Here is an 18,656-nt window from a genome sequence, read left to right as displayed (position 1 = left end):
TAACCTAAAACATTTAACATGAAGTTTCAACCATAACGATAGTTACCAGATTTCAATTCAGCAGGAGCATTCAGGAAATAAGATTCAAAGAAGTATTAAAGAAATAATGCATTAAAAAAATGTAAAGCTAAATTGCTTTTAAAAAGTATTATATTATAATTGGAATGCTTAAGAGAATTTACTTCAATGTCAAGAAATAACTAAAACTATTATTTGATGAGCCATTACTTAATGAAATAAAAATTAATAGCATTATTCTTATATTACAATATATAAATTATTTGAACCTTATTTTGGGGTAGTTCTACATTTGATATCAGATTATAATAATAATAATAAAAATATATCCCATGAAGATTAATTAAGACAGCTTACTTTCTTCAAAGTATAAAAATTTAATTATGGGATCGAAATATGCTGCGTTTTATCACATGGTCACATTGTTTGTGTTCTACTTATAACTAAAAAGATCAAGCACCATGAGAAACATAATAAAATTATAAATATTACTTTGATTGCAAAAAATCCGCACACACAAATAAAATATGTCAGAATAATTTAAATACTTTAGTTGCAGAATGTGATTTATTCTTTATTTTAAATTAAAATGAACTATCAAAGCTGAACTCACATGTGGCTAAACCTTTAAAAAAAATTCCGTAACCCTATCAAACGATAAATACAAATTTATAATATTATAATAATATTTTATTTACGATAAAATTTTTTATAGAAATGTTTAAATGTGCGAAGTTGAAGTTTTGTGACTTTTAATAAATATTTAAAAATACTTTCAGAAGTCCGAGAAAAAATTCCTTTGGTAGAAAACTGCTTTTATTCCTTCGGTTGATTGAAGTTGACTTCATAAAAAAGAAACCGTAATAGCAAATTTAAAAGATTTCTCCATAGGATAACATTACGTTTGAAAATTGTAGGTGGCGTGTAGACGGCAACCTTAAGTTGGATCGGAGCCGAAAATAAAACCAGCATACAAAATTTTATGTAGGCTTTCTTTATATTAACGGAATCAATTAACTAAAGATCCAAATATGAAATAATTTCCTTGATAAAATCTTTGCACCTATTGCATAATTTAAAATTTTTGGTATATGGACTTAATTACAAAATTAAACGTGATCTTATGGATAAAATAATTTTTTATAAGTTGATAGTTCTTAGAATCTTGTCCGATTAGATAGTAACTGTAACTGGAACAAAGTTGTTTTATTTTGAAAATACATGCTTCTTGCGGCTTAGCAAAGAAAGTACACGTGTGTTCTATTTGCTGCTGAAGTTTTTATAAGTAATTGCTTCATTCATTTTTTTATATATAGAATTAATCCTTTAAAATTGGATTTTCAATAGTATTTGTATCTTTCAATTCTTTTTTACATTTTAAAATTTCTGCTAAAGTTAAGAAATAGTTGATTATAATGTGGCATCGATTTACTAAAGTCATTTTAGACATGAAAAATTAGATAGCACGTATTTTAGACTTAAAAATGTGTGGTTAATAATTCTTGAATAATAGATTCATTTTAGAAATAAGCATATAATTGTTAAGTTTTGTGTCCGTGCACTGAAAGTCCTACACTATACAGTACGACTATCAGTGATATTTTGATTTTTGAAGTTTGTACTTCTCTATATACACATGCACTCTTCAGTGCTGTAAATAAAGTGGAAGTTTAAAAGTTATTTGCATTCAAAAATGCCATTTCTATTAAGATAAGATTCATATTGTGTGTTGCAAAATACTGAAGATTCGAGTAACAAATGTCGATTGAAAGTCTAATTCATCTAGTTCATTTTGCATATGGTAAATAAATTAAAGAATACAATTTATTCTAAAAAATACCTCTTTTATCAACAATTGATGTAAGCAACTGCAAAAATCGTTTTCTTTCCAACTCTCACTCAGCATTGATTTCTATTTAAAGATTCATCTGTAATGAATGATGAACAACAGTTATTTTATAAATTGTTTGTTTTATAACAACTTCATAAGGATTCAATAAAACTCTTCTATGAATATCTATTTTCCTGTCTAACCAATATTTTATCTGTGTTGTTAATTTAGATTATTAAATTTTACTAAATTTTCATTTGTATTTGATAAAATTCAATTATTTCCTATTAGTTATAATTATTAACCCAGTATAAGACAAGTACCTGCCACTGATGTTGGAGATCTTGTACAGTTACTGGTTCACTATTAATTTTATTAAAAAATAAGAAACAAATAAAAAAAATATTTTATTATTAACAATGACTACAATAATTAATTAAGAAAGTATAATTCTTTTCTTAAGAAAATATTTAATATTTAAGAAGATAATGCATTTATAAATTTAAAAAATAGAATTGCATACTTGTATTAAAGGTTCCAAAACAACATACACTTCTAGCAAACACAAGAAGAATGTTTTTGCATGAAAAATGATTGCATATTGTGCAAGAAATTGTGTTTTATTATCCTTTGATCTTGGACACATCGGTCTTTGTCAGGTTTTGGTCTTTTTATTGGATGTTGTATCTGCTCTGATCCACTGGATGTGGCTTTAATGATTTTTTGAGGAGTTCTTTAGGAAGCATTTGCATAGCTTTTCTTGACTTCATATGTGGCTAAATAAGAGATAAAGTTTTTAAAAATATTTCTTCTGTTTACATATTGCCTGGAAGGTTCTTTGTTGATATTAGAACAACTCTGACATTTATTCCAATGATGCTCAATGTACAATAAAAAAGCAACCATTGGCTATTTGGTGGTTTTTCAAGCTGTAAAATATAATGTAGACATTTCATCTACTGTATCCACACCTCATTTTGTTGTGGTATAAAACTGAATAATTTAAAGTTTTTTTTTTTTTCCATCAATGACATCATCACAATGCATAGCAAACAATATGGCCTAAATTTCCCTTGATTTTGCAATGAACATGTTGGGAACTTCCACGTTGTTTTTCTTCAAGGTTCCAAAAATGGTTAATTTCTTAGATAAAAGTTCTTTTCTTAAAGAATATCTTGTGCACCAATTATGCATTGTAATATTTCTACGAGATCCTAACAAATGAGTACACAGGCATTTTGTAATTTCATATGCTTTTTTTTTTTTTTTCTTTGGACCTTCAGGCTGTTGCTTTGCACATATTTCCATGTTAAAGTCATGCAATTGACTAAAGCAAATATTTTGATTCCATACTTTGCTAGTTTTATGGAGTATATTTTGCTAGTTATATTGATGAAAAGAGATCATAAATCTCTTTCAATTTCTCATCAGTAATTACATATTCATCAACAATGTATGTTTTGGGGCAGTTTTCATTGAAAATGGCAAAGAATTCTCTCACAACTGCCAGCTTGTCCCTTTTTTTTAGAGCTTCATGATGAATCAAATTGATTAGCTATAGATGCCTGAGAAGAAAAATAAATCTTTTATATAATATTATGTTTCATAAAATTTTAATGCCTGATCCCACCAATAGCCCACAAATCTTGTTCAATTATATGTGACAACTTATGCAAGCCGCATAGATACAAAAGTCCGCTTGGACTTTCACTTAATTTGTCATATTGGTGTCTTGAACTCTGATATTTTTTCAATATAAATATTTGTACACTCTTCTATAGATCGTATGATTTTATCATTGAAAAATAATTTTCAACTTTCCAGAGGCTCTGTTATATTATGTTACATTTTACTCTGAGTTATCACTTTTTGATTTGGTTTTCTTTCTTCTAAACTTTTTGATTTTTATTTAAAAAAAAAGTTTTCTTCTAATTCAGATCTTCATTTTCATCAGTCTGCTCAAGTTCACTATCAGTATTGTGAGAACTGTATATTTCTTCATCAGATTCATCCTCAGTGGGTTCACCAATATCTTCTGAAAACTTAACTTCATCTAACAGAGTTCTTAAATATTCCATCTTTTTTTCATACTTTGTTAATTTACATTTGTACACTTTTTTTTTTTTTATTTAGAAATAAACTAGCAAACAAAACTATGAAAACACTCCAGAGCATGAAACTGAGCTACTTATAAGAAGAAATTTCATAGCAATTCTGGTCATATAAGGGACAGAGTCACCTCGTTATCATTTTAATTCCTAGAAAGAACCTCTCCACATGAAAGGCAGATGAAAAATAATAATGCTCATTCCAAGAGGGGTGTGGGACATGAAGATACTGAAAGGATAATTGATTGCATATACATACTTTTCCCAGGATTGTTGATTTTCGAAACATGGGGTGGCTTTGTCCCTTGTATGCCCTGCAGGGGGTTAATTATGCTAGTGAACCCAAATTTTAATGAAATTGATATATTGATACTACTTTTTGTCCCATCAGTAAATGCAATGCATATAATAAGCAAGTAAAAATTCTTGTTAAAATATAAAATTGTAATTTTCCATTAACTTAACTGTAGATATATATCAAGCAGCCATAAATTCAAAATGATATTCTCTGTTGTCTTAATAGCATTCCAAATATGCACATATAGGCTAAATATGATAACCTTTCATTCTGAATCTAACAAAAAATAGTAACTTTAATCATTTGCTTTACTAAGCATCTTGAATGTTTATCTAGACTTTTTTTAAATTAATTGTGGAATGGCAAAATATTTAATAATTCATACTTTTTAAAATGTTGGACACTGTTCTATTAGCAAGTATACATGGGGGAAGGGGAATGTCATGGCAGCTCAGTAGCAATCATTAGAAACTCTGCTAATGAAATAGCACCAAAATCTTGCATAAGAAATTATACCTATTTGTACTTAATTAATATGCACCTCAAAAGTAATTTTTTTAAAGATATATAAATATTGTATTATTTGTGTGTAACATTTTATCATTTTATGGCATTCATATTTTAAATTTATGTATATCTGCCTATTTTTTAGCAAATATTGTTAGGAACTGAAGTTAAAGGGAAATGATATTTATTAATAAAATTTTTTTTATTGTTCGTGAGAAGTAGATGTCCTAATTTATATATATATATATATATATATATATATATATAATATAATATGTTATTTTTAGAAAAGTTTGCAATATGGAAGAAGGTGAAGTTAGAAAGCCGCATCGTGCAGCTCATAGTGGTCGTAAGGCTGCAAAGAAGGAAGCTAAAAAGAAAAAATATATAGATGATCCGTCAGCTGCTCAAAAACGAAATCCTAAAGCTTTTGCCATACAATCTGCAACAAAAGCAGAAAGAAGCTTTAGAAGGTAAAATGAAATTTTCTTTCTTTTACTTTTTTAAATACTTTTGTGGTGAGTTGTATGGAATAATTACAGTGTATCAATTAATATATTAATAACTAATTTTAAAAGATGCATTAAAATATTATTTAATGGTTTATTTATATTGCTAATAATTTGGATGTTTCATCTTTTTTTTTATAATTATTTTTCTTGTACTTGAATTTCATTATTTTGTTGGAGTATCAAAATTTTATTAACATTTTTTCCCCCAAAATCAGTTGTTAATTTTTTTGTCTAAAATTAATCAAACATTCTGTTTTAATTTTACTGTAGAATTTATAATAGAAATTTAACTGTCATTTATATCCTTTGCCACCTGTTTTATTTTACTCACTCCATTTATGATTTTTGATATTAAATTCTACAGTTAATGAGTTAAATATTACTAATATCTTTATATGCATATTTGATGCAAATTTAGCATCATACTTGTATAAAGATTTCTTTTTTTATAAATATTATGAATTTGAAATTTTATTTCTTTGGTCTAAAGTTGTAGTAATTATATTTATTTCATTTCACACATAAATTTGTGATTTTTTTTTTCTTGAACAGACACAGTACTTCCTTGGAAATAAGATATAAGTGGATAATAAGTTTTAGCATACATTTTTAAGATGCTATTATTGTTTATTCTTATGTTCAACTAAATCAAATCTTTTAAACTGTTTATTAGCAATATGTTACATATTAGCTGTTCTTTTCATGATGTGTTATTACGAAACAACATCAAGCATTCAAAAATATCCATTGGAGAGTCTTGTCAGTCTGATTTTTAAGACAAACAAGAAAATTCTAATAACCACATTTAAAAATACAATGCCATTTGGAAAAATTAAAGAGAATTAGTTTTCTGAGTGAAGTATCTACTGTAGATTAATTTTAAAGAATATATATATATATATATATATATATATATATATATATTTAAATTTACCTGGTACCATTGTGCTAATCCTATTACTCAAAACTATTCCAGTTAATTGTATGTTAATAGAACTCATACTGTCAGATAATTCAAGCATTGAAGCCATCATAATCTGATAAAGTCCCTTAATGATGGCAGTAAGCTGACTTCTGATCAGAAGTCCAGATTTCTTTATTTTTATTGTTCCACCTTTAGCGTTAATAAATTTTTGCTGTCAGTTCAAGATTTTTTTTTTTTGTTGAAAATTATAAATAAGAGTAACTCTATTGGAAATACTATTGATAATTTCAGAGGTTAACTATTGGAGATATATATAACTGTTAAATTATTTGAATTTAAACTTAGAAGTGAAAATAAAAAATGAGCAGACCTTTGGAATACATCAGTACATTGTTTTAATGAATGCCATCCCAGGAAAGGGAATTAATACTTTAGATCTGACAGAAAGGTCTTCCTTTTAGACATTTTTTTTTTGAGCTGTAATTTTTATGTCAGTGCTACAAATAGTCTGAAATTTGATTATAGAAATCATTGCTGTATGATGTATTGCAGTATATTACTGGTTAAGAATTTTGCTTAAGAATCAAGACTAAAGATGAACTTCATTCATATAAATAGATGCTAGTAATGATAATTTCCAATTAAGATAATCAGGCTGATAGATTAAAATGTCCAATAAAGCAAACAAAAAAAAACATGTTATATTCATATAAGCCTAGATTGTTGAAAATATATGATTGAGACATTTTGGCATAAATAAATTGATTATGTAAATTCATTTATTATATTCCACCTTAATGAAATATATTTTTTTTTTCAATATAGAACAATGGATATCAAAAGTAAGGGTTATCATGTGCCCACAGTTGATCGTATGCCAGCAAAACCACCTCCAGCTATTGTTGTAATAACTGGCCCTCCTAAAGTTGGTAAAACTACTCTGCTAAAGTGCCTTGCAAGAAATTTTAGTGGACAAAAGCTTACATCTATTAATGGGCCTGTCACATTAATATCAGGTTTGATATTTGTTAGATTTTAATTTGTCTGCTTTCTAAAATTTTATGTTCTCATCACAATTGCCCTGATAGAAATATGAAATTTGACATTAATTTGAGATGATACTTCTCTTTTCAGTTTGAAAATGTTAGAAGGAATAAAAAACATATAAATAAAAATAATTCTAAAGAGCAAAAGCTTAAATTAATCTGGTTCTTTAATATTAAATGCAATTTATATCCAAATACTTATTTAAATCTAATGAAAAATTGTTTGTACTATTTATAATTGATTAGGAACAGGGAAAATGCTAATTTTATATCTGTGGGAAAAAAAATCTCCTATTTTTCATTAAAGAAAATATTCTCACTCTGAATATTAGTATAATTAAAATACTTTTTTTTGAGCACACTAAATAAAAATTTAGTCCACTCCATAAAATGCATAAAATAACTCTGTAACACATTTTCTCATTTAATATTTTTTAATTGTCAAGTGTTTAGTTAAAAAAAAGTTATGAAAGAAATTATTCCTTATAGAGTTTTTATTTAACATTCCTTTTAAATATATAAACTTTACAAATAAATCAAACAACTTCACAAGTCAGTTTTAATGATTTGTCATGTATGTAAAAAAGACATGATAATTTATTTGAAGACCTGTTGATTCACCATGTATTATGGAATTATTTTTTCAGTCATATTAATTTGTTTTGACTGTTTTAATATTTCATATTTTGCATAATAATAATTTCATATTGTGTTTAAAATTAACTTTTCTGTTATAGTATTGTTTTTATTATGTTATGAGGAAATGCTTTTCCATTTTTCCGAAATTAAAATTCAAACACATAGTATACTTTAATTATTCAGGTTCTCCCCCCTCCTTTTACAAAAGACTTTCCACTTTCTTGTACTTTTTACAAGATGTATAATTTCATGTAATTGTTAATTGTTTAATTCATTAAAAATAATATGAATTAAATCTCATAATTTTTTTTATTTATTTAAAAAGTGGAGGGTTTCTATGTTATTTTATTGATGTTTATTGAATTCAACTAATTTGATGATGAAGCTTAGTAAAATTACATAAAATTGTCATATTTTACCAAAATCCATGATTATCTTGAAAGAAAATGGATTTCTGCAGTATTTAAAGTTTTTTACACCACTCATAACATTGAATGAAATTTTGCATACTTTTATGCTCTTAACTCTTTTTCTCTCTCATTCTGCATGGTAATAAGAATCTTAGATTTAAAAAACAAATGCTGTTAGTTGGTCAAATTAAAAAAGAATAATTTATCAATATGATTCAATAATGAAATAATCACTCTTTTTTAGTTTTAGTTTCCATTTAAGTTTTTTAAAACTATATTTCCAGTATAGTTTACAAAAACAATATTTGATTTAATATTAAATAATTTGATTATCTTGATATAAAAAATAATGTGTATATAATATTTGTAATAGTAAAATACGTTTAATATATGGATAAAATTTGAATTGTTTATAATATTAAATTATAAAATTAAAAAGCATGATGAAATATAAGTATTTTAGTTGTGATAAATATTACCTTTTGTTTATATTAAGGCGTATCTAATAACACTTTCTTTTTCCATCTATTTTAGGAAAAAAGAAAAGAATTACATTTATTGAATGCAATAATGATATTAACATGATGATTGATCTTGTTAAAATTGCTGACTTAGTAAGAAATTTTTTGTTATTTAAGTTCTTTATTTTAGATGTTTTTGTCTTCAATAAATAATTATGTTTTCTATAGCACATAAATATTTAATGTAAAATCTTTCTCATTTGCATAAAATTGCTATTTCCTCTGCACCTAATTATTTGCAATAACTAGTATTTGCATTTCAAGTTTTACAAAATATAATTTTTCTTCTTTTTTGTATCAATAAATGGAATTGAATATTAAAATCTTTGTTTTCTCCACCACTAATAACTTTCTGTTTTTTTTCCCCCCTCAGTTTTTTAGAAATAGCTTATATGAATAAATCTTAGTATTTGAATTAATACCCAGAAAATTATGAAATACTAAACCATGTCACATTAATCAATTATTTTAATCTTATTTAACATTTAAGGTCTTTTTATTTCTAATCTGTATCAATCACATAGTATTCATTCAAATATAAAAGAAGAAAGAAATATCCAACATAAAATACATATTAAAATTGCTTCATTCAGAGATTTCTTAGGATTATGGATCTCATCTAATGGAAAAGTTCTTTTAGTAATTTATTAATAATTTGTTGTAGCTCAGCAAAGACTCAGCTACTTATTATATGAACTGGCATTTAATTATATGAAGATTAAGAAATTTATCTGTTATTGAAATAGGAAATTTTTCACTCCTTTTTTATACTTTACAAAAAATTCATTTTCAGTTTTCTTAACAGCATTGATTAATTCATTTATTAATAATTAGTATTGAGTAAAAATATTTTTTTTTTAAATTCTGTGTTAATTTTGTTTAATTCTGTGCTATTAGTAATATACATGAGAAGAAAATATTAAATTTTTTGAAATGACATATTCAACATCTTAACTGCACAGTTTATTAACACATAGTATTAAGATCAGTGTTTAGTAGTGCCATTACTATAAACACTCTTTTTCTTGCATATATATATATATATATATATATATATATATATATATATATATATATATATATATATATATATATATATAATGTGCTGCTTGTAATTTAAAATGTCAATGATTGAATTATGATTTGGCACCTTTAGAGACAGTCATTATTTTAAAAAATATATTTTTTCAAAATTCTTATTTTCCTATTTAAATTATGTCTTGATTATCAGTTTTGACCATAGCATTTTACTCTATGACAAATAATTAGAATGTTTACAATATCAGGAGTTGAAACAGCTTCTTATTTAAATGTAAATTCAAATTAATTTTATACTGACAATATTTAACATGAAAAATTTTAGAATGTCTTGTTTCATTCAGTCCATATTCAACATAGATTCATCTTCAACATCAATCTTATTAAAATGAAGAATGATTGAAAAAATTAATTTCATCTTGCTAAAATCATCTTTACTTTAAAAATGCTATTTTATCAAATGCTAAATATTTAAAAAAACATAATTGTATATAAGAAAAGCAAATCATTTTTTAAAAATGTTTTTTAAGTTCTTTTCGCAATATTACATTTAATGTTAGAAATAAGTGTACTTTGTCATTACTACTTGGTTTGAAAATTAGTCTTAGTTTTAAGCAGTACAGTTTCTTAAATTAAATAATAAATTATTATTTCTTTTTTAATAGAATTTTTATTTATTTTCTTTTATTTACAGGCATTATTAGTCATTGATGCAAAATCAGGTCTTGAAATGGAAACATTTGAATTTTTGAATATTTGTCAAGTGCATGGGATGCCACGATTGATGAGTGTTTTGACTCACCTTGATCTGTTTAAAAATAAAAAGGCTTTACAAAGACAAAAAGTTTTCCTAAAAAAGAGAATTGCAACCGAAATTCCTAGAGTAAGTTTATTCAATTTGTCTTAACTGATGCATAATAAAGATTTTTTATTTTTTTATTAAATTTTATTGTCTATGCTTTGAAAGCATTAAAGTCTTCAATGAGATAAATGAATAAATAAAGAACTTTGATTGAACAATATTTTCGACTAATATTTGAAAGTGTCATACGGTATGAAGCTATGATGTGGTGGTATGTAGATTATTATGATCCATGCAGAAAGCATCAGGACGAATGTTTTTAGGAACATTTCTTTTAATAATCACATTCACACACTAAACAAGCACAAACACAAAGACAAGACATTAACGCACACGGCTTTGTTAGCATCACATCTCATTCTAATTACAATCGCAATGCACTATGGGATGACATATGGAATGGCCTAATCAGGCATCGCCATCTAGTATCCAAAAGAGAAGATAAGAGTAATACAACTGCTACAATGAAAAATTAAATGTATTCCAAATAAAATATTTAAAATTGAGTAAAGTATAATCAAAGATGAACATTTACCATGTCGAAATAAAATATTATGGTGGACTTGTCTACTTATTTGAATGCTTTGGCTTCAGTGCCAAATTTTATATAAAAATTCATTAATTATTTATAATAAAATTCATTAAAAAAATGAAAAATATAAATGAAATTTTATGTTTTAAAATTGAATTGAATCATTTTCATTTTATTGTTTGTATTGTTGATTATAATATGTTTTATATTTTTAGTGTGAAAAGATGTTTTATTTGTCTGGCATTCTTCATGGAGAATATCTAAAAAATGAAGTTCATAATTTGGGACGTTTCATCTCAGTTATAAAATATGAGATGTCTACCTGGAAGAAAACCCATCCATATGTATTTGTTGATAGGTAATATAGAGCTTTTTTTAAAAAATTATTCATATTTTATTTTTAAATACATTTAATATTTTACATATTTACATGAAATTAAACTATATTTAAAATTAATTATGATAATTTTATAATAATAATAATAAAATTTATCAATAAAGATGCTTACATGCTTTTAAATTAGAAAATAAAATATAATTGAATGTACAGGCTTAGCAAAATTAAATCACCTAATAAGCAAAACTAATAATTTTTCAGTAATCATTTAACTAAGTAAATAATTCATAAAATCACTGCAGGTTAAAATTTGTTTATTATACATTTACTATAAAATAACTATAAAATGTTTAAAATGATCTTTTCAATAAGACTAGTCTAGAAATAATGATTCTTTTTAATCATCATAATCTAAAAATTCTTTAAAATTTCATTCTTTAAGGTTATAATATTAATGTGAAAATCTCTGAATTCATTGTTTTTAGAATGGAAGATATCACAGATCCTGAATCAATGGCAAAAGATCCAAATTGTAATCGAACAGTATGTTTATATGGCTATGCAAGGGGAGGAGCTTTGAAGAAAAATTCACATTATCATATTCCAGGTATATTCAGTTGAATATTGTTTGACAGACTATACATGAAGAAACATCTTACTAAATAAAAAAATTAACTATATTCTCTCTTCACTGTATATTTCAATATATTTTTCAATTGTTCAAATATATTTTTGCAATTTTATCATGAATCAGGAAGATCAATGTACAGTAAATTATTATTAAAATTAATATCAGATTGAGACTTTTCATTCTTACCTTTTGTTTTAAGGGTTATTAGAATGAACACTAAGAAAGGAAATTGTGAAATCAAACATATAAAAAGAACACAAGTTTTATTCATAAAATTGATTATGCTAGCTTCCTTATATTTGTTTTAGTTTATTGGAGCATTTGATTAACTCAGTTGGTCAGATATAATTAAATAAGAGATTCATTAATCAAATGCTTTGCTTTGATGCTACTAGAAATTGGAGGTTGCTTACTTAATAATTTCTGTTATTTTCTTTCCTAATTTATATGTCAAATAGAAAATATTCTGATATTTTTTTTAGCGTTTCAATTATTAATAACATGTTTAGAAATTTTTGAGAGATTTGTTTGATTCTTTTAGATGAATTCAATTTCACTTAAAAAGAAGAATTGAGTGTAAGAGGATATTTTATGGACAAGGAAAAATATTCTGAATTTCTGTATTCTTCACATATTTATATAAAGTGATGATTCGAAAAGTTTCATCAAATATAATAAACTATACATTAAGAATTAATCAGAAAAACAGTCTATTAGCATTAAAGTGAATTTAATCATTACTTTAATATTTTTATTATTTGTGTGAAATGAAAATAAGGTTAAAAAAATGCACATGCTTAAAATTATTTAATTTTATTTCAATCCTATGATCCAAATTTACTTTATGAGATTGTCTTATTTCCTTTCAAAAATAGCTATCCATAAGCTGCAATTATAAAGATTTATAATAATAATAATATATTATCATTATTATAAAAAACATATATTCATCCCTGATATTTATTTATACCTTTTTCCATAACTGATATTTTTGCTAAAACCTTAAATGGAGGAGTAATATTTTTATTAGTTTTAACTCACTAGAAATTTGCTAATATGAACTAAACTGGGATTCCATAAGTTAAGATTTTAGGAGTCTTAATGTTGTGTGAAATGGTAAACTGATATATATATATATATATATATATATATAATTTTATATAATTTAATTAACCTAATGCTTTTTTTTTCTTTTTCAAATATGTTGTATAGGTTGTGGCGATCATTTGATAAAAAATATCCATTTCTTACCTGATCCTTGTCCACTTCCTGACAAATTAAAGAAACGTTCTCTGAATGAAAAAGAAAGACTTATATATGCACCTATGAGTGGTGTTGGTGGAATAGTGTATGATAAAGATGCAGTATATATAGAAATGAAGGAAGATCAAAATAAGGCAAATGAAGAGGTAATTATGATTTGTTTTTTGTGCCTGAAAAACAATTGTAGATTATACAGCTGAAATAGATACTTCAGAATGAAATGAAATAAAAATTTTAATCTTTAAAAGAAATATATATATATATAATAGAAATATTTTGTATCTGTAATTTCTATGCATTTTTAAATTATTATTTTCTACTCACTTCAATTCAGACCTCACTTCTGAATTATGTAGGTTTTTCCATCTTTCTGTTTCAAAATCTGTTTATAAAGTAAATGATAACTGCTAAAATTTAGGGAAAACTCCTTTATGAAGATGTATTGATTCTGAAAGCATTTCATGTATTCTTTTTCCTGTTTCTGCCATCCTATTTGGACTATATATCCTTGCCTGTTCATGGATATAACAAAAGCCTTAAAAGGAATCTAAAAAAATAGAGCATTTTCCATAATATCATGACAATAATAATGAAATAATTAAAAAAAAAATCAACACTTGTTTCTTTTACTAAAAATGTGTTTTATTAAAAATATAAGATTTTTTTTCTCCAGTTTATATGTATTGAAAAATATTGATTTAAATGTTAGATGTATTCTTTCCAGTTTACACTTCAGCTTCTCTCCCTTTTTATCTTTGTTCTCTGTTTTATTATGAATCATTACTTCTAAATTTGACTTGTCACTAATTATGATTCTATTACTTTCTTAAAAACTGAAAATACAGCTTATATAATTAGTGTCAATGATCGGTATTTCCAAAATGAAAATGCTTTCTTACATGAATTCTTTTTTCATTTTTGTTTATTAAATATTCATAAATTCTAGACACCAAAATGTCATTATATTTCATCTTGAAATCTGAATTGTGCTATACAATGAAACCTCTCTTAACAAGCTGATTTGTTCCTTATTTTTGCTCATAATGTGAAACACTCGTTATGTTAAATAATGTAAAAAAAGGATAATGCATTCCATTTGAGAAGAATTAATAAAACAAATTTGAAATAATATTGTTATTAAATGCATGCTTTTTTTTACAAAATTGTTTAAAAGTGTTTGTTTTTCTACTCTTCAAAATGTAACAAAAATAAGACTAAATATTAGCATTAAGTAAATCTATAATGTGTATTGCAATTGTCTAATTAGGGTCATTCTTCTCAACATATGATGCAGCAATTTCTCATCTTTCAGCATCTTTCTTATTTCACCTGGAAGGTTGATACTATATTCAAGCAATTATCTTTTCTGCTGAAATTTCCTCCACAACTGCTTGCTTTCACATTCAGTTCCTGATTGTGCTTATATTTGTGCTTGCTTTTTATTGAAATACTTCTTTCTCATATTGCAGTGTAAAACTATGATATTTACCATAATACATTGCAAGATTTTTTTTATACTTCAAATTGACTATATATTTATCAGTTGCACTGTTAATTAAAAAAAAATCAACAAAGAAGCATTAACTTTTTAATGCCAACAAAAAGTGTCATGCCTCTGCAAAAAATGCTGAACAAATTTCATGAATTTGCAAGAATTTGGGGAAAAAACTTGTGAAAACAAAATAAAAATGCAAAGCATAATTTGTTTCATTAATAAGATTTAATCTTATTTATGTGTAATAAATACTTTAGAAATTAGAAAGATTGGTCAGAGAGTTTTATGCAGAAAGGTCAAGAGAGTTATACAATATGTTAATGCATGGCATATTTTGACTTTTTTTTCCTTCTGCAACATGTTCAAAAGTTCTCAGTCAAATATCAATTGGATTTTAATCCTGTGCTTTTAAATTTGATCCATAGGCTATCAGAATCATATTATATTTAAAATGTTTCTGTGTAATATTTGATAATCTTAAAAAATTGTTTCAAGTTAAATGTCCCCATTGTTAAATTAAGAATATCGTATATTTTAAATGATATTTAAGTGATTAAATCTATAACCATTGATAAAACCTTAAATTTTTTTTTCTTCTTTTGAGCAGTTTTTTTTTTTCTGTTATAAAGTATTTTGAGTTTAACTCAAAAATTTATATCATATTTTCAAATTAACAAATCATATTGAAATTTCTAGTTTTACATGTTGTATAATTAAATTATCTGTGTAGTTATTTTATAAATCAAAACTTTCTAACAAATTAAGTGACAAATTATGCATGTTTATGTTATATATATTTAATTGTGAGTATCTAATTAAATTATATTGTAACTATCAGACACAGCACATTTCTAAGAAAATACGAAATTTCAATTTTTATGGAATCAAATTTTATCATTCTTGAGATCAGTTAAGTTTCTTTTATGTAATAATTCTACAGTATTTTTAATATCTCAAGTATTTTTGTATAAATTTATTCACTTTACAGTTTAATTAATCATATTTTATATTTTGGTGTTAATATTTGGCATAACATATTATTTATGAAACTCAGTTTTTTTTTTTCCAAGCATATGTTTGAATTATATTATGAACAATCATTTTATTAAATTTCTTATGTTATGAAGTGATTTAGAATGTTGATCTTTTTCATGAAGTCTAATTATAGTTATTAGAGACTAAAAGCATTAAAAAGTATCCATGTTTTATTATAACATCTTTTGCAGAAACATATAAGCTCTGCAATTATTAGAGATTATTATTGTAAGTTAATTTTGGCAATGCTTGTATTAAGTTTTTTTTTTTTTTAAATTATTGATGAGAAGTTGTAAAATTAATTTATTTGCAAATTCTGTTTTACATTCTGATAAAATTATATGTATTAAGTAGTAAATTATTCATATTAAAAATATTAATGATCTTACTGTAAAGCTTATTTATATTTGTAATTAATTTTAAATTAAGCATTTAAGACTTAAGTAGGATCCTATTTAAGAATGAAGAAAAAATAATATTGATATGAATAAACTTCTACTTCTGCATTAAATTGATGAAAGTATGATTGTATTAAGTTGTTAGATCAAATAATTACTATATACATTTTTATTATATCTATTCAATCTAATCTATATAAATGTATTTAAACTCTTTGTAATGTTGTGATATAATTTTTCTGCATCTGTAAATAATATATTTTTATTCAATACAAATTTTTAATTAGTGCATGCAACACTCAATATTGATAATGATAAGATTTCTCTCCTCTCTTAGGAAGAAACTGAAACTGGTAAACTTCTACGATCTATGAGTGCAGTTCAGCATCCGATTGATGAAAAGATAAAAGCTGCTTCAATTCAGCTGTATCCTGGTACAGAACTTCCAGCAGATGGAGATGATGATTCTAGGTAAAATATAGTTTATGAATAAATAAATTTTTAATTCATTTTTAGAAAGAATGTTAAAATATGTATGTAAACATGTATTTGGTTCAATATCTCAATGAATAGAAATCCTCTTTTTGACATATTTGTAATCTTTGTATGAATTATAAAATTATAACTGCAAACTTTATTATTTTTTCAATTTTTAAACTTCTTACAGCGATGATCAAAATTTTGAGGATGAAGATGATAATGAGGAAGAAAGTGATAATGAAAATGAATTTGATGAAGGAAATGATGAGGATGTTGACTCTGGTAGTGAATTCAGTGATGATGAAAATAATACCATTTCTAATGAAAAGTTGAAAACAAAAGGGGATAAGAGAAAGGTAAAAAATAAAACCTTTTAATAATTACATTTATTGTAATTGAGGTCAGCTTGAGAGAATAGACATGATTGCATTTCTCCATTTATTATTTTTCTTTATTAAATTTTCCTTTTTTTTCTTTTTTGTTAATAGGTAACTTTTGCTGATGATGAAAATAATTCAGATCTAGATTTTAATGATGGTACTAAAAAGTTAGTTAAAAAAAGAAAAACTGAAGCCAGTTCTGATGAAGAAGTGGATGGTTTTGAAATAGGTTTGTGGTTTGTTTCTTATGTGTATTATATGGTTTTGATATTTTTGAATAATCTTGGATTATTTGACAATTCTTTACACAAACAAATAAATAAAAAATTCTATAAAGTTGTAAAATAAGAATTAATTCAAAGAAAGTAAGGTAAACTTGTATTATTTATAATCAATATTTAAAAAGCAAATTATATTACCTGATTGTCCTACTAATATTATGCTTCTTAATGGAACATGTGATTTTTTTTATCAGAAAGTGTTGTAAAAGTATTAAGATGTGTGTATTTGAGAAATGAAGAAGGTTTTACAATCTAATTTTTCTATAACTAATAATTTTAGAATTTTTCTTTTGTTATTTAGTTTAATTTCGATGTAATAATATTCAACTTACTATTATTACTTTTTGTATAACTAAATATTTCACACAACATTGTAATCTTAATTGTATTATTTTGGATATTTTTCAGAAATTTTATACAAGAAATCCATATTATGCTAAATTGTGTTCTACTTGTTTTTTTTAAAAAATATTATGGATAGCTTGAGGCAGAATAATAAAATTTATCATTTTAGGTGAGGCAAAATGGAAAGAAAATTTGGTAAAAAGAGCAGCAGATGATTTTTATGAAAGACAAAAGCAAACAGTTAGCCTCCAAAGACTTGTTTATGGTCAACGTAAGCATTATTTTTTTTTTCTAAAGTAACTGTTGTTATGCTAGTTTAGTTCATGCTTGATGAAAATATTAGAACATGTATAAAATGAAGAGTATTGCTTGAATTATAAATGAGCATATAAAAATATTTTAAGAACTCTATAGATGCATTTAGAATATTATGATATGTTTTATGCACTTGCCTACCAACTGTTCATGGCATTAAAACTCTTAAGCAATACAAATATTTGTTTTTAAAAAAATGTATATATTGATATAAAATGATTTTGGTGCTGAAATATGAAATATCAATAATTTTAAATTTTTTTTTTTTTTTTTTTTTGCTACTGTGATTTTATTCAACCTAATACCAAGCAGAGTAAAGAACTAAAATTAAAAAGATAATAATATTCAATGTATGAATTTATATTAATTTATCAAATGAAGTTAATGAATTTGAAATACCTTTTTCTTAGTTTCAAGATCATAATCAAGATCAATTAACATAATTATGA

General features: G+C 24.6%; 1 protein-coding gene across 1 annotated transcript in view; it reads left to right on the top strand.

Annotated features, from left to right (window-relative positions):
- The first annotated feature begins 1,213 nt into the window (after window positions 1-1,213).
- Window positions 1,214-18,656, top strand: part of LOC129981789 (ribosome biogenesis protein BMS1 homolog) — a 38,712-nt gene continuing 21,269 nt past the window's right edge. The window contains exons 1-12 of the mRNA XM_056092807.1: window positions 1,214-1,303; window positions 5,050-5,235; window positions 7,025-7,215; window positions 8,829-8,908; window positions 10,548-10,736; window positions 11,463-11,605; window positions 12,070-12,191; window positions 13,428-13,624; window positions 16,744-16,877; window positions 17,074-17,242; window positions 17,375-17,495; window positions 18,062-18,163. Of these exons, the coding sequence (XP_055948782.1) occupies window positions 5,063-5,235; window positions 7,025-7,215; window positions 8,829-8,908; window positions 10,548-10,736; window positions 11,463-11,605; window positions 12,070-12,191; window positions 13,428-13,624; window positions 16,744-16,877; window positions 17,074-17,242; window positions 17,375-17,495; window positions 18,062-18,163 (1,621 nt within the window). The 5' untranslated portion in view covers window positions 1,214-1,303; window positions 5,050-5,062. The remainder of the gene's footprint in view (window positions 1,304-5,049; window positions 5,236-7,024; window positions 7,216-8,828; window positions 8,909-10,547; window positions 10,737-11,462; window positions 11,606-12,069; window positions 12,192-13,427; window positions 13,625-16,743; window positions 16,878-17,073; window positions 17,243-17,374; window positions 17,496-18,061; window positions 18,164-18,656) is intronic.

Source organism: Argiope bruennichi, chromosome 8, assembly GCF_947563725.1.
Source record: "Argiope bruennichi chromosome 8, qqArgBrue1.1, whole genome shotgun sequence".
NCBI lineage: Eukaryota > Metazoa > Arthropoda > Arachnida > Araneae > Araneidae > Argiope > Argiope bruennichi.
The sequence above is the reverse complement of the archived record's forward strand: the minus strand, read 5'-3'. Positions and strand labels throughout refer to the sequence as shown.